The sequence below is a fragment of the Nicotiana tabacum genome, chromosome 8 (assembly GCF_000715075.1).
Source record: "Nicotiana tabacum cultivar K326 chromosome 8, ASM71507v2, whole genome shotgun sequence".
Taxonomy (NCBI): domain Eukaryota; kingdom Viridiplantae; phylum Streptophyta; class Magnoliopsida; order Solanales; family Solanaceae; genus Nicotiana; species Nicotiana tabacum.
In genome coordinates this window covers 120,803,747-120,818,281 of record NC_134087.1, presented here as the reverse complement: position 1 = coordinate 120,818,281, position 14,535 = coordinate 120,803,747, and the positions used below count along the sequence as shown (strand labels likewise).

General features: G+C 37.5%; 1 protein-coding gene across 5 annotated transcripts; it reads left to right on the top strand.

Moving 5' to 3' along the window:
* Positions 1-597: 597 nt before the first annotated feature.
* Positions 598-9,419, top strand: LOC107774452 (zinc finger protein BRUTUS-like At1g74770). 5 transcript variants are annotated; one of them, XR_012694196.1, is made up of 12 exons: positions 598-1,118; positions 2,187-2,405; positions 3,348-3,542; positions 3,633-3,967; positions 4,183-4,414; positions 4,566-6,223; positions 6,951-7,205; positions 7,274-7,411; positions 8,249-8,483; positions 8,602-8,661; positions 8,753-8,824; positions 8,927-9,419. XR_012694196.1 is itself a non-coding variant. In XM_016593974.2 (12 exons), exons 1-12 carry the CDS (start codon positions 855-857, stop codon positions 9,026-9,028), a joined length of 3,729 nt encoding a protein of 1,242 aa, XP_016449460.1. In that variant the 5' UTR covers positions 598-854; the 3' UTR covers positions 9,029-9,419. The 5 variants fall into 5 exon arrangements, 3 of the variants coding, with proteins under 3 accessions (XP_016449460.1, XP_075075677.1, XP_016449461.1); XM_016593974.2 differs by having other exon boundaries at positions 6,951-7,169; XM_075219576.1 differs by having other exon boundaries at positions 6,951-7,169; positions 8,789-8,824; positions 8,927-9,233.
* Positions 9,420-14,535: the final 5,116 nt, after the last annotated feature.

Sequence of the window (14,535 nt, the reverse complement as noted above, 5' to 3'; positions counted from 1 at the left end):
GAGAACTCTTTCCCTACAGAAGATACCAGGATCAAAGAACCCGTCAGACATGTTGACCAAAGTTGTCGGTGTTGACAAACTGAGGCTGTGCACTGCCTCAGTTAGCCTTCAAGACTGATAGAGTGAAGGCGCCACCAGAGAATAACAAATCTTTCTTTATTTTCTTTCTTGATGTAACATAGGTTTGAGGGGGAGATTGATAGGACCAAACCTATTGTTGTATGTGAAAATAGACAAAACAAAAGAAAGAAAAATAAAAAAAGAGATGAAAATATGATGTAAGCGCTTACATCGACATTCATGTGATGTAAGCGCTTACCTCAGCATTCTTATGATGTAAGCGCTTACATCGGCATTCTTATGATGTAAGCGCTTACCTCGGCAGAGCATTCAAATGCCTATAAATAGGGGTCTACATTTTCATTTGTAGAACATCCCAAAACTTCTTCTTTCTCTCTTCAATTAATAAAGAGTTATTCTTTGTGTGGCCGTGGAGTAAGCAAAAATTGCTGAACCACGTAAAATCTTATCTTGTCTTATCTTGTGCAATTTATTATTTTTCTTTCTTAAATATTCTTTTCTTTCTATTAGCTTGATACGCTTCCAAACAAACATAACATAGGCATGGCGCCAATAATTGATTAAATAGTGGTTAGGTTAGCTTCAACACATCGGAAATAAAATACTACAACACTCGTATACTAGAAGCCATAAATAAACAAATAAAGATTTTGAAGTTGAAGAGGCACCAAAGAGGCCACAACTCAAAGAGCCAAATTAATCTACTACTAGTATTATATGCTAAAACTTCAAGTTTGGTCTTTGTTGGCGATTTTCATGATAGGTGGCGGTAAATGGGTGGTATTGGAGAATCCAAGAAGAAGGATGACACTATGGTGACCTTGCCATCTTCTGATCTTGCTGATGTGAAATTATTGGTTGAATCGCCTATTCTCTTTTTCGTTCTTTCTCATAGAGCTGTTGATGTTGAGCTTGCTCAGATTCGTCGTATAGCGGTTGAAGCCTTGGATATAAGTAGTGAACTAGTGGATGAACTTACCCGGCGGTTTCACTTCTTGAAGCTTGTATATAAGTACCATTGCGCTGCTGAAGATGAGGTAACCAAACATTGATTTTTTTTTCTTTTTCTGGGACAGTCGTCTAGCTAAAGTTTAAAAGAGTACATGGTTTTAATAATTGTGTTTAATTGTGTTGTCTGGGCTAGCTTACGCATACCTACTAATTCCGTAAGGTACCCGACACGTTTTTGCCTGGTTTGAACCTCATTGACCAATAGGTCTCACTTCAATTTTTTAAATTTGAGCCAAGTGTCTAGCGGAAACAAACTCTCTACCTTCTCGGGTAGGGGTGAGATTTTGGTATATACTATTCTCCCCTGATCCCACTCGTGGGATTTTACTGGATTTGTTGTTATTGTTGTTGTAATTTTTATGTGAATGGTTACGCTATGTGTTCACCTAGACAGAGACGGAGTCACGTTCGGAATGGTGATCCTTTTAAGTTAGGGTTCTAAATTAATAATTTGTACATACTCAAAGGATTTCTTAAGATAAATATAGGGTTTGAACAAAAGCTAATGGGTTCGGCCGAACCCGCATTCCACACTCTGTCTCCGCCCCTGCACCTAGAAATAACTACATATAGCCGTCGATAAAAGTGGGATTAGTAACTTGAAAAATAAGTCAGTTTAGCGCTTGTAAATTTAGTGAATTGACACGTGATGTACCGATATCAACTCTGTACCTTTTGTTTCAAATTGCAACTTTCTGGTTTAAGTTAGTAATGTTCAACAAAACGCCACAAACAAACTGCACCTAAAGTACTTACTTATTGAGAAAAAAGAAAGATACTAGGGGGGTAGTTTCACCTAGAAATGCCATTTTTCAGCAGTATACTCATACTTAAAGTTTTGATAAAAGCGCTGGCATTTGTTAAGGTATTACCTACTGCTGATGCTTAAAATTCAAAAGGAGATTCAAAGAGAAGCCATGAGTGCATAGGAATGAAATGGTAGAACTTAAGCACAGTTGAACAAAATAGAGATGTATTCATTTTTGTTGATCACCAGTATCACTGTCTTTTTCTGTTTTTCATCTACTTACGACGTCAATTTCCTCCTTCAAGTTTCATCTACTTTTCCAAATTTTGATTATTAACACTGGCAGGTCCTTTTTCAAGCACTGGATGCACAAGTGAAGAATGTGGTTTTCACATATTCACTTGAGCACAATAGTATAGATGATCTGTTCAGTTCCATATTTGATTGCTTGGATCGCTTACAAAAGGAGAAAGAGGAGGTTTCCCTGCAATTTAATGAACTTACATGTAGCATAGGTACCATTCAGACAACAATTTCTCAGCACATGCTGAAAGAAGAGGAGCAGGTATTCACCAAATCTTCATTATCTACTTTTGATCTGAACTGTAATCAATTTCTCGCTCGTAGGCCTCTATTAGTTTTGAGAACCACTATTGCTTATTTGGATAGAATGAGTTGTGGTTTCTCTATTTCAAGCATGGAGATGGTGAGATGTGCGAGTTGATATGATATCTTTCTAATTTTACAGAAGCAGGGCGAATTATTAGTGTATGACACGGCATGCCCAAAAAAAATCAGGATTATCACCAAAAGACTAAATCTTAGGCAATTTCTACTGCAGGGATTGTTAAATATTCTGTTGATAACTATATTAAGAAGTATATCATGTATAGTCTTATCTTTTTCTCCCTATAGGAGCCGCTTTAGTTCTTTCCATTGTATGTTTGGTCCTTCTTTCTTGATGGAAAAATATGGCACTCAACCTCTCATTTCTGGGTCTATATTAATTTATTAAACAATTTTCTTTTCTCTCAATCAAAGTGCACTGAAATTTTAATTCGTGTGCGCTATCCAGTAGCAGTTGAAGCGAGTGCATCACTTAATAAAAGTTTAAAGCAATTCAGAGACTTCATTTTTTTTAAATACTTCTATCACTTAATTTAGTCTTCTAAGATATTTATATGCGAGTATATTGCTAGAGAAACTAATTTTTTATAGTATTGCACTGAGACAGACTTAATTGGAGCGAAATCCACAGTGAGATTCATATAGCCGACCTTGCTTTCTTAGGATTGAAGCATAGTTGTTGTCGTTGACTTGTATTACAGATTCATGCATAGTAAATTAGCTCTATATTTAGCTGAAAAGTGAGATTATCTCAAAGTTTTGCTGGTAGATTTAAAACAGTGGAGTGCTCAAAGAAGATGTTATTCATTCTTAAAAGAAGATTCCCTATTTTATGTGATCTCTTTTCCTGAAATCTCCAGCAACTAAAATTTCCATGCAGATTTTTCCTTTGATGATTCAGCAGTTCACTTCCAAAGAGCAGGCTAGGCTTGTTTGGCAGTACCTATGTAGTGTTCCTCTAATGATACTGCAGGATTTTATGCCATGGCTAACAGCTAGTCTTTCTTCAGATGAAAAGGCAGACTTTCTGAATTTCATACATTTAGTCTTACCTGAAGAGAAACTAATTCATAAGGTATACTTGAAGTAATTTCTCAACTGCTGTATACTATTAAGGTTAGAGTCCTAAGTCCTCAATCTAACTAGTCTGTGTCAAATTTTGAAGGTGTTCATCTCATGGCTTGATGATAACAAGGAACCGTCTTTCTGGTCCTGCATAAAACATGGAAGAGGAGCTAAATTTCATTATGGAGCAGCCAATATGAAGTACATATTTGAACTGGATGTGCTGATGGTTCAGTGCAGGGAAAAGCAGCAGCTGGAGGCTTCAGAAGGACAGAATCCGATTGATGGTTTTCTTATCTGGCATACTGCTATTACACGAGATCTAAGAGTAATTATGGAGGAGCTATATCAATTAAGAAGCTCGCTTTGTGTTTCAACCTTGTCGTCAGTAATTACCCAGTTGAAGTTTTTTGCAGATGTGTTCACATTCTACAGGTAGTAGGCCATGCTCAATCAGTAACTTCTCAGCTAAATTCTTGTACTTGATGAAAAGTCAATATGATCTTATTCCCTTAAGACATTGATGTATTTTGTCAAATGCTCAAAAAATGACATGCTGGGATACTGATTTATCATTTCAAAATTCGGTAAGCATAAGGTTATTTCATGTTTATTGTTTTTATTTTTCTGAGTGTTGCATTAATTCACAGCAATGCACTGGATCAAATCTACTATCCCTTGGTAGATCAATTGACCAAGGATGCTCCGTCTACTTTGCATGAACAATTTATTGAAAGAAGTCAAATCGAAGAACTGCAGAGATTGCTATACTACAAACTGCATGACGGGATACAGTTAAGGGTTTTCATAGATATGCTTTGCCAAGAATTGGAATCATTTGTCGCAAGGATCAACAAAAAACTGCAGTTTGTAGAAGCACAGGTATGCTGCCTTTCCAGCTGTAGTTTTATTAGAGCATGATTGTGCTCAAACTCTACAGGCGAAAGACATGCCTTTATGTTGCTTTTATGTACTAATTAACTTCTTTTGTTAATAGATTTTATGTTGACTTTGTTCCCTTGGCTTCTTTTAGGTTTTTCTGTTCATTAGAGAGACCTGCAGTCATGAATTGCAGCTCTGGTCATTGTACATGAGCCTGCATATGTTGCCACTTGGGTTGCTAAAGTGCATGATTACTTGGTTCTCTGCTCATTTATCTGAGGATGAGTCCAAGGTGATTTTAAACAATATAAAGTTAGGATCTGCTGTAGTTAACAAGTGTTTTGCTACTCTCTTATATGAGTGGGTTCGGATGGGTTATTCTGGCAAAATCTCCGTTGAGAAGTTTCGAAAAGATTTGGAAGAAATGTTCAGTAGCAGAAGCTATTTGTTTGAGAAGTGGAGTAAGAATTCTGGAAGTTCTTCCTCGCACTCGGAAATGCAATCCTCTGATAGATCTAAGACTGTGTTACTGGGACCAAATTCAGCCATGACACTAAGTAATAAGCATGATACACCTTATTCTAATGGGATCAATCTTCATATATTTTTCTCGGACTCGCTAAAAAACTTATGCTTCCTCAATGAAACTGCTGATGGTATGGGATTTTACAGTCTTGATGTAAAACCAATTGACTTTTTCCATTTCTTCCACAAGGCCCTGAAAAAAGATTTGCAGTATGTTCTTTCTCTGTCGGTTAAGTTGGCTGAAGATGTTGGAATTCTTACCGAATTTGAAAGACGGTTCCATCTCGTACAATTTCTATACCAGCTACATAGTAAGTCTGAGGATGAAATTGCCTTTCCTGCCTTGGAATCCAAGGGACAACTCCAGAATGTCAGCCATTCATATGGTATTGACCATAAATTGGAGGTTGAGCAATTCAACAAAATTTTTGTCATCTTAAATGAGATCAACGGTTTGCAAGGTGATTTTGACATGGTTGACAGTAATAAGCTGAAATACAAAAAATTGTGCTTAAATCTTCATGATACATGCATATCTATGCATAAATCACTCACTGACCACATCTACCGTGAAGAAATTGAACTGTGGCCACTATTCAAAGAACAATTTTCTGTTGAGGAACAAGAGAAGATTATTGGAGACATCCTTGGACGAACAAAAGCGGAGAATCTACAGGTGATGATTCCCTGGTTGATGGCATCTCTAACGCCAGAAAAACAGCAGGGCATCACGTCAATCTGGCGCAAAGCCACAAAAAATACAAAGTTTTTTGAGTGGCTGGGAGAGTGGTGGGAAGGTGTAAATAAAGATGAAAGTGTAAATGCCGAAAAGGGATCAAAGGTTTCTCCTTCATTGGCTGTTGATCCTTTAGAAGTTGTGTCTAAATATCTGTCAAGAGATGATTTCAGGAATCAAAGCATCTGCCGCGAAAAAGGGGAGAACTTTTCACTGACAGAGTCTGCTGATCATGATTTTGATCACTCTGGATCTTTTGTTGCAGATAAAACCCAGAATGCCAAAGGGAACAAAACTGTTGATCTATCCGGAGATATAACACAACATTCTACTGAGGTTGACAAGAAGAGATGCAATGACACAATTGACATTGCTGATCAGAGAGAGACAACTTGCCACGACTTAAAAATATATGAGAAGTTAAGGCAAAAGGACCATCATCTAACGTTGACACAAGATAAGCTGGTCGACGTAGTAAGAAGAGTATCATGCGATTCCTCTTTGGATCCTGAAAAGAAATCATATCTCATGCAGAGCTTGCTAATGAGGCAAATACATTTTCAACTTCTACCCTTTGATTTATTTCTTGGAAGCAACTACATTTGGTAACATAATTACTAGTACCAGATAACTGCATAAGCATGAAATATAATGCATGATACCTAAACAGCATTAGTTTGGTCTAGATCTGCATTTGTTTAATTGAACCATTACTAGTATCAGATAACTGAGTACATGCATAATACATGTACATCATCAGTTCAGTCTCTAGTCCTGGTTTTTGTATGACTTCCATGCAGTGCTTGATATTGGATCTTGATTGGCAAATGTGGCACAAAGCAGAGAGAATCGGAAACCTGGTTCCTGCATAATCTGGTTTTTGGTCTACATTATCTAGTTTTATTGTTCATCTTTTTCTAAGGGGTCTTCCAGAACTTTTAATAGCTCCCAAAATTGTATGACTGCACTTAAATTGGTATGTTAGAACGAACAGTGATAATACAATGGAGATAAAGAATTGAGCTCTTACACAGTGACTCTTAGAAAAAACAAAGTTAATTTTCCTGTGGATTATTGAAATGTTATAAGGTGAACTACATTTGTTCTAGAATCCTCGGAACGGCAATCTGTTGACATGTAAGTATATAATTGGTTTTACATTTTACTACTACTGAAGATAAATGCAAAAGCACCTATACTTATTCTTTTCTCTAGATTTCAGTGTGTTTCTTCTGCCTCTTTTATTTGATTTGACTTTATATGGGTTTCTTTCAGTCAATGGAATTTGACACAGAAGAAGTCTCATTCAGAGGTTGTTACTGCAAAGGATAAGGAGAAAATTACTGGTCGATGTCCGTCATTTCGTGATGAAAAAGAATCAGTTTTTGGTTGCAATCATTACAAGAGAAACTGCAAGCTACTTGCTCCATGTTGTAATGAGCTTTTCCCATGCATACGGTGTCACGATGAAATTACTGATCATTGTCTGGACAGGTCTGAGCGGGACGCACTTGGTTTCCTTGCCTATTGGTAACTTCAGGACTTTCCTTTCTTTTGTGCTGCTTGACATATCCCAACTCTGGTTGACATGCTTGCAGAAAATCTATCACCCAAATGATGTGCATGAAATGCTTGAAGATACAACCGCTCTGTCCCAATTGCTCATCTCTCTCTTGCAACAATTTCTCCATGGCTAAATACTATTGCAGAATTTGCAAAGTGTTTGATGACGAAAGGTGAGAAAACCGGATTTACATTCTTCTGGTTGATTTTTTCTCTCCTTTCAACAAACCATTAGTGCTTCTATGGAAAATTTGGTAGATTATTATATGGAAGACTTTTGTGTTTGGCAGTATCAAATGAAGTCCAGAAAGTAGAAGTTGATTTCTCAAGGAGATGTATCCAAGTTGCAAATTCTTAATCAAAATGCATCCAAGTTGTAAATAACTGATGAGTCTGTTTAAGAAGTTATGTATGGGCTGTAGAACCACAATTTCTATTAATGGAACTAACTGCATAAAGCGTATCTTGTAGATTGCTTCTTCATGACTGTTGTCTCAAAGAAAAGGCTTTAAAGTGAGAAATCTGTTAGTTCGAATAAAGGATCCTTATAGGTAATATTTAGTAATACCAAATAGCAAACGATGCCTAAGAGAATAAGTTTTTGGTGAAACAAGAAAGGTGTAGTTGGTGCTGTTAGTTTATCTGGAGATCAACAATATATTTGTGCCTTCACTAGCCACAGAACTTTCTCTTTTGAGCGGGCTGCCTTTAATTGAACTGATTCAGAGGTCCATCAATTGCTTTTTAGTCTTTATTCAAAAAAGTTCTATTTTAATTCTTTGTACAGTTTCTTTGGTAGAGTATAAGACACAAAATGAGGAAGCAAAAAAGTGGGAACTTTCTTAGAGTGTTTCAAGTAAGAAAAGTTGGAGGCTAACTGCAGTCATACAAATAAGGAGCTCTTTTTATTTGTAAATTATAATTGAGTAAAAAGACAGTTATTTCGAACTTCGTAGACTAGCATTATGTCTGTTCCAACAATCTAATTCTGGCACAACTTGTTTGAACAGACAGATATACCACTGCCCTTTCTGCAATTTGTGCAGACTGGGGAAGGGATTGGGCATTGGATACTTCCATTGCATGACCTGCAATGCTTGCATGTCAAAGGCTCTCTCTGTTCACACATGTAGAGAGAAGTACTTGGAGGATAACTGTCCAATCTGCCATGAGTACATTTTCACTTCCGCCTCTCCTGTTAAGCAACTTCCTTGTGGTCATTTGATGCACTCTTCATGTTTTCAGGTATAAAACTCATGCAAAGTTCTCTTAGGTAACTAAAGGAACTTTCAGACAGTATTGCTTATCTTTTTCCCTTAAAATGCAGTATTGCTTATCTTTTTCCCTTAAATACACATTTTAGGACTACACTGAAACGCATTACACATGCCCAATCTGTAGCAAGACACTTGGGGACATGAAGGTCAGCAAACTGTTGAACGTCAAAGCTCATTAAACTGGTTTTTGGTTAAAGATTGTATTGAATATGCAGCTCATTTTGTGCTCTATTTCAGGTGCTCTTTGATATGTTAGATACTTTTCTTTCTCAGGAGATAATTCCCGAGGAGTATGCTGGCCAGATTCAGGTTCACTTAAACCATATTCTGTTTCGATTTATGAATATTCTTCTGAATTGGGGTTAATGTATTATCAATCCTGTTGACATTGAGAAGGTTACATATATACAGGTTATACTATGCAATGATTGTCAAAAGAGAGGAACTGCTTCCTTCCACTGGATCTATCACAAATGCTCACATTGTGGTTCATACAGTACAAGACTTATGTGATCTAAATCCAGAATCGTAGTAGCTGATTCAAAGTCGCGTGAACAACTTATTCCATGCTCCCAGACTGTACAGAAACTGTTGCAGACGTTCACCTTAAATACTTGGAATGCATGAAGCAGTTCTGTTTTTTCATTATCAATAAATAATGTATATGCTTCATTTTCTTCAATCAACCTATGTTAAATTCCAAAGATTCTTCGTTTCTGATTCATCATAGTACTAACAGTGAGGAGTCTGATGAGCTTTGCATTTCACCCCAGATGATGGTACTAACTTCTAACATGGATAGTTGTGAATGAGAGAATAAAAAGAGAATGAAACAAATGTCTTCCCTTCATTTTTGTCCAATGTATTCCAGATAGTTTTTGCATAATCGAGTAATGGTTGTATGTGTCTTGATGTACACTAGCATGATTGTCTGTCTATGTATCCTCGGATGATTATTCTGTTCATACTATCGTTTTTTTGTTTAACCATGTGTTATCCGGATGAAGGGGAGCCTTGGCGTAACGGGTAAAGTTGCTGCCATGTGACCAGGAGGTCACAGGTTCGAGCCGTGGAAATAAGCCTCTTGCAAAAATGTAGGGTAAGGCTGCGTATGATAGATTCTTGTGGTCCGACCCTTCCCCGAACCCTGCATATAGCGGGAGCTTAATGCACCGGGATGTCCTTTTTCTTTTCCATGTGTTATCCGTATCCCAGTTGCCCAACTAATCCACATTTGCATTCATTTGACCGGTATATTAACCACATTCAGAAAGGAGTTGTATAAATAACTAATAGACTATATTCATTTGATTAATTGATACAAGAGCTGATTCATTCATCAATTAAATGGCAATACATAAAGAAGAATGTAGAGACAAATATCTTGTGATGTTAGATGATGGGTTTTCAATGTCTTAGCTTTTGTTTTGATGATCTAACAAATTTACTGTTAAAGAACCAGATAGGGAACATAGACATACTTGGTACACATTGCTAATCAACGGACTCCAGCTAATGGGTGCAACATTACAAATTTACAGCTTCAGAAGATAGAGAACCAACACAGGGACTTAATCCCTTGTGTTTCTCTGACAGCAGTACGAAAGTCAACTGTGTACACCTGGAAAGTGACTGCCTGCACTGTACACAGAAACAATGCAGCACAGTTCTGCAGTCACTTGTCCTTTGACCAACCAAGTGAATACATCATTCAAGTGATATCATCCAAGTTGTATTAACAAGAGTATTACAACAAAACATCACTTGAACACTTGAGAATTCACTTCAAGCATTCAAGCCATCTGATATTCGAGTATTCAATTCTCAAGTGCATCAAGAACAAAGTTTAACACTGCTACGGACCAGTTCCTAAATCTAGTATCTTATTGTCCTTAGTTGAGTTGTAACTTTGTAATTGTTCTTCATTGTAACTCCTAATTTGCTTAGCTAGAAGCATTGCTTAGGAACCCCTTTGTAAAACCATAAACCCTTTGTGTTTGTGTTGTGAATAGAGTTAGTCATGAGTTGAAGTCATTGTAATATGTGTATTGCAAAGTGGCTTGTAATAGGTGTATTACAAGTTAGTGAGGGATTAAGAGTTTAATTCCTAGATTGCATAGGTTGTAATCTAAAAGTTGCTCATAGTGAAGTTGAAATCCTACCAGTGTAGGTCGTGGTTTTTTATCCCCTTGAGCAGGTATTTTTCCACGTAAAACTCCCTGTTTTATTTATTTACTATTTTCATTAACGTTCTCAATGGAAACTCATAGAGGACCTGATACTCTATAGTTTGGTGGACTCATATAAACTATCAATTGATATCAGAGTGGGTTCCTCCTATCAGGATAACACCTACGAAGGATCCTTATGGCTGTTCCACCAAATTTTGAAGAAGGTCAATCCACGTATAGATCACCCAGGTTCAACGAGCAATACTATGGGTGGTGGAAGACGAGAATGCATGATTTTATCATGGTAGAAGATTCTGAGTTGTGGGATGTCATATGTGATGGTCCTTATATCCCAACAAAGAGTGTCAGAGATCTTCCATTGACGACGCCAAAAACCAGGAAAGAATACACCGATGCAGACAGGAAAGCTGTGGAGAAAACTTTTCGTGCCAAGAAAATCTTGGTGTGTGGTGTCACACCTCCTTTTTACCACCCCCGGAAGAGGAGTGTAAGGGTTTTTTTTTTCAATTTAAGTGACAATCGAAATGGGGGAACCACTCAAGTAAAACAATCTAAGATTGATATGCTTACCACCGAGTATGAACTCTTTAGGATGAAGGACGATGAATCTATTCAAGATATGCACACAAGATTCACTTCCATCATAAATGAGTTACACTCACTTGGTGATGTCATTCCCAGGAACAAGCTAGTGAGGAAGATTCTTAGTATCCTGCCTAGTTCATGGGAGAGTAAAGTGAATGCTATTACTAAAGCAAAGGATTTGAAGGAGCTGACCATAGACGAGCTAGTTGGAAATCTGAAAACCTACGAAATGAAGAGGAAGATAGACAGTGAAAGAAGAGAACCAAAGAAGGAAAAGAACCCGGTACTCAAAGCTGAAAGAAATGACTCAAGTGAGGAGGACAGTGACATGACTTACTTAACCAAAAGGTTTCAAAAGATGGTCAGAAGAAATGGAGGAATACTAAAAAAGGGCAACTCCAGCAAACCAAAGAACTATGATCTCTGCCACAAGTGTAGAAAGCCAGGGCACTTCATCAAAGATTGTCCTCTCATAAAACAAGAACACTCCAAATACAACCCTGATAAAGAAGCAAAGAGGAACCTGGTTCTTGACAAGCACTTCAAAAGGAAGAGATCTGCTGACAATGTGGTGAAACAAGCTCTTGTAGCATGGGGAGATTCCTCCGGTGAGTCTGAAGAAGAAACCGATGTAGGTGACAGTTCCATGATGGCAGTTGAAAGTGAAGGAAATGAATATGATTCTATATTTGCTTTGATGGCCCAATCAGACGATGATGAAGAAGATGACAATGATGAGGTAAACTTCAGGGATGTTCAGAGAAATCTGAAATCCTACTCCCCTAAGAAACTCATGTCATTAGCAAATGTATTAATTGATGCCTATCATAGTCTTGTAGAGGATAAAGATGCCTTGACCTTAGAACTAGTAGAAGCTGAACAAACTAGAGATGATCTGGTAGTATGTGTAGTTGATCTGAAGGAAACCATAAACGATTTGGAAAATGAAAAAATTGTTTTAACTGAAAAAATTGCGAGTATAGAACATGAAAGAGATGACTTGGTGGTTGTAGCTGTTGAGTATAAGGAAACCATTGAGAATTTCAATAAAGAAAAAGAGGCCTTAGTGAAGAGAGTGACTACGATTGAGGAGGATAGAGATGACCTCTTGATAGTGATTGCAGACTTGAGGGAAACTATGGAGGAACCAAGACTGAGTGTAGGCCTGGAAATTCTGAAAAAGGAAAAGAGGTAGCTAGTGAGACACACATTAAGCTTGAAAACGAGTTGAAAGCTGTGAGAACTAGCTTGTGTGTGGAATTTGAGAAAAACAAACATCTCCAAACTGGACTGGAAAGAGTAAAAAATGATCTTGAAAATCCCCTTAAGTGGACCTGGTCCTCGGAAGCTATTACTGCCATGTATGTTAATAATGGTGGAAACAGGCAGGGAATAGGGTTTCAGAGGGAGAGAACTCCTTATAACCCCCATAGCAAGTATGTTACCGTATCGAATAATTGGATGTGTACCCACTGTGGTAACAATGGGCATTTCAAGAAATATTGCCAAGCTAGGGTCTACTTTATTCAAAAAAACAAAGTGTTTGCTGAAAAAAGTAACTACTATAAAGGGACCAGGTGCCGCCCATAAAAAACGCATGTTACCTGCATGGACTAAGAGAGCTCTTATTCATCCTCTTGCCTACTACAAGGGACCCAAACTTGTTTGGGTTCCTAAAACTAACTCTTGATTTTTTTTGAGGGAAAAGTGAAAGGAAGCAGTCAACAATGGTTCATGGATAGTGGATGTTCAAAGCACATGACTGGGAACACCATGGACTTTCTTTCACTAAAATCCCTGCAAGGAGGGAGTGTATCCTTTGACAATGGGAAAAAGGGGTACATTCTCGGAATTGGAAAAGTCGGGAAATCACTCACTCACTCAATTGAGAATGTGTACTATGTCAATGGTGTGTTTCTCAGATTGATAAAGGAAACAAGGTGGAGTTCTTGTCCAAGATATGCACAGTTACAAATCTGGTAACTGGTGAAGTGGTACTTGTGGTCAAGAGATACAAGAACATCTATGTTACTTAATTCAAGTCTATACAAAGTGGTGATCTGAGTTACCTGAAAGCTGTTGATGATGATGCTGAACTCTGGCACAGAAGACTGGGGTACACAAGCTTCTCTCTTCTGAATAAACTAATTCAGAAGGACCTGGTTCGTGGTCTGCCCATGTCAAAGTTCAAAGAACACAAAGTCTGTGATGCTTGTGCTAGAGGGAAGCATGTGAAGTCCTCATTCAAGTCAAAGAAAGATGCCAGCACCTCAAAACCACTTGATCTACTTCATATGGATCTGTATGGACCTACAAGAGTGCAAAGCAGGGGAGGAAAAAGATACATCTTTGTGATAATGGATGACTACTCCAGATTCACTTGGACTCTGTTTTTTAGAACAAAAGATGAAACCTTTGAAGTATCCGTAGCCTTGTAAAGAAAATCCAAGTGAAGATGGAATCGAGAGTAGCATGCATTAGATCAGATTATGGAACAGAGTTTAACAATGCCAAGTTTGATGATTTTTTTTACCGAGAATGGCATTACTCACAACTTCTCAGCCCCAAGAACTCCCTAGCAAAATGGAGTTGTGGAAAGGAAGAACAAAATTCTTGAAGAAATGGCAAGAACTATGCTGATCGACAGTGGGATTGCAAAGAACTTCTGAGCTAAAGCTGTCAACACTGCCTGCTATTTGGTGAACATGTACATGGTCAGATCTCTCTTGAACAAAACCCCTATAAGTTGCTGAACGAAAGAAAGCCCAAGCTTACCCACCTGAGAACATTTGGGTGCAAATGTTATGTTCTCATATCTGTTATACCCCATTTTAACACGGGTCAAACTAGAGTATAACATATTTGTAATTCCGAAGATTTAATTAATTAAAGAGAATCGCCACCTAATTATTTTCACAGTGAATTAGGACACCAATTTTAGCTAAATAATGGTGCTTAAAGTTAACTCTGTTTTTAAGGTCTGGTTAGCTTAAGATTATGGGTAAGTAATTAATCCTATAGGTAAGGTTGTTAAAGCACCCTATATGATCCTTTAATAACGGTTAACCGACCAAACTTAGGTTAACTAATTAGGAAAATAAAGTGTTTGAGACATAATAAAATAATTGACTTTGAAAGCATTACTAAGTGACTAAATAAAATTTATACAATAAGCGAAAACGGCCTTTAGAATTAAACTTTGAATCAAACAGTTTTGTTCAACTCCAAATGCGATAAAGTTCT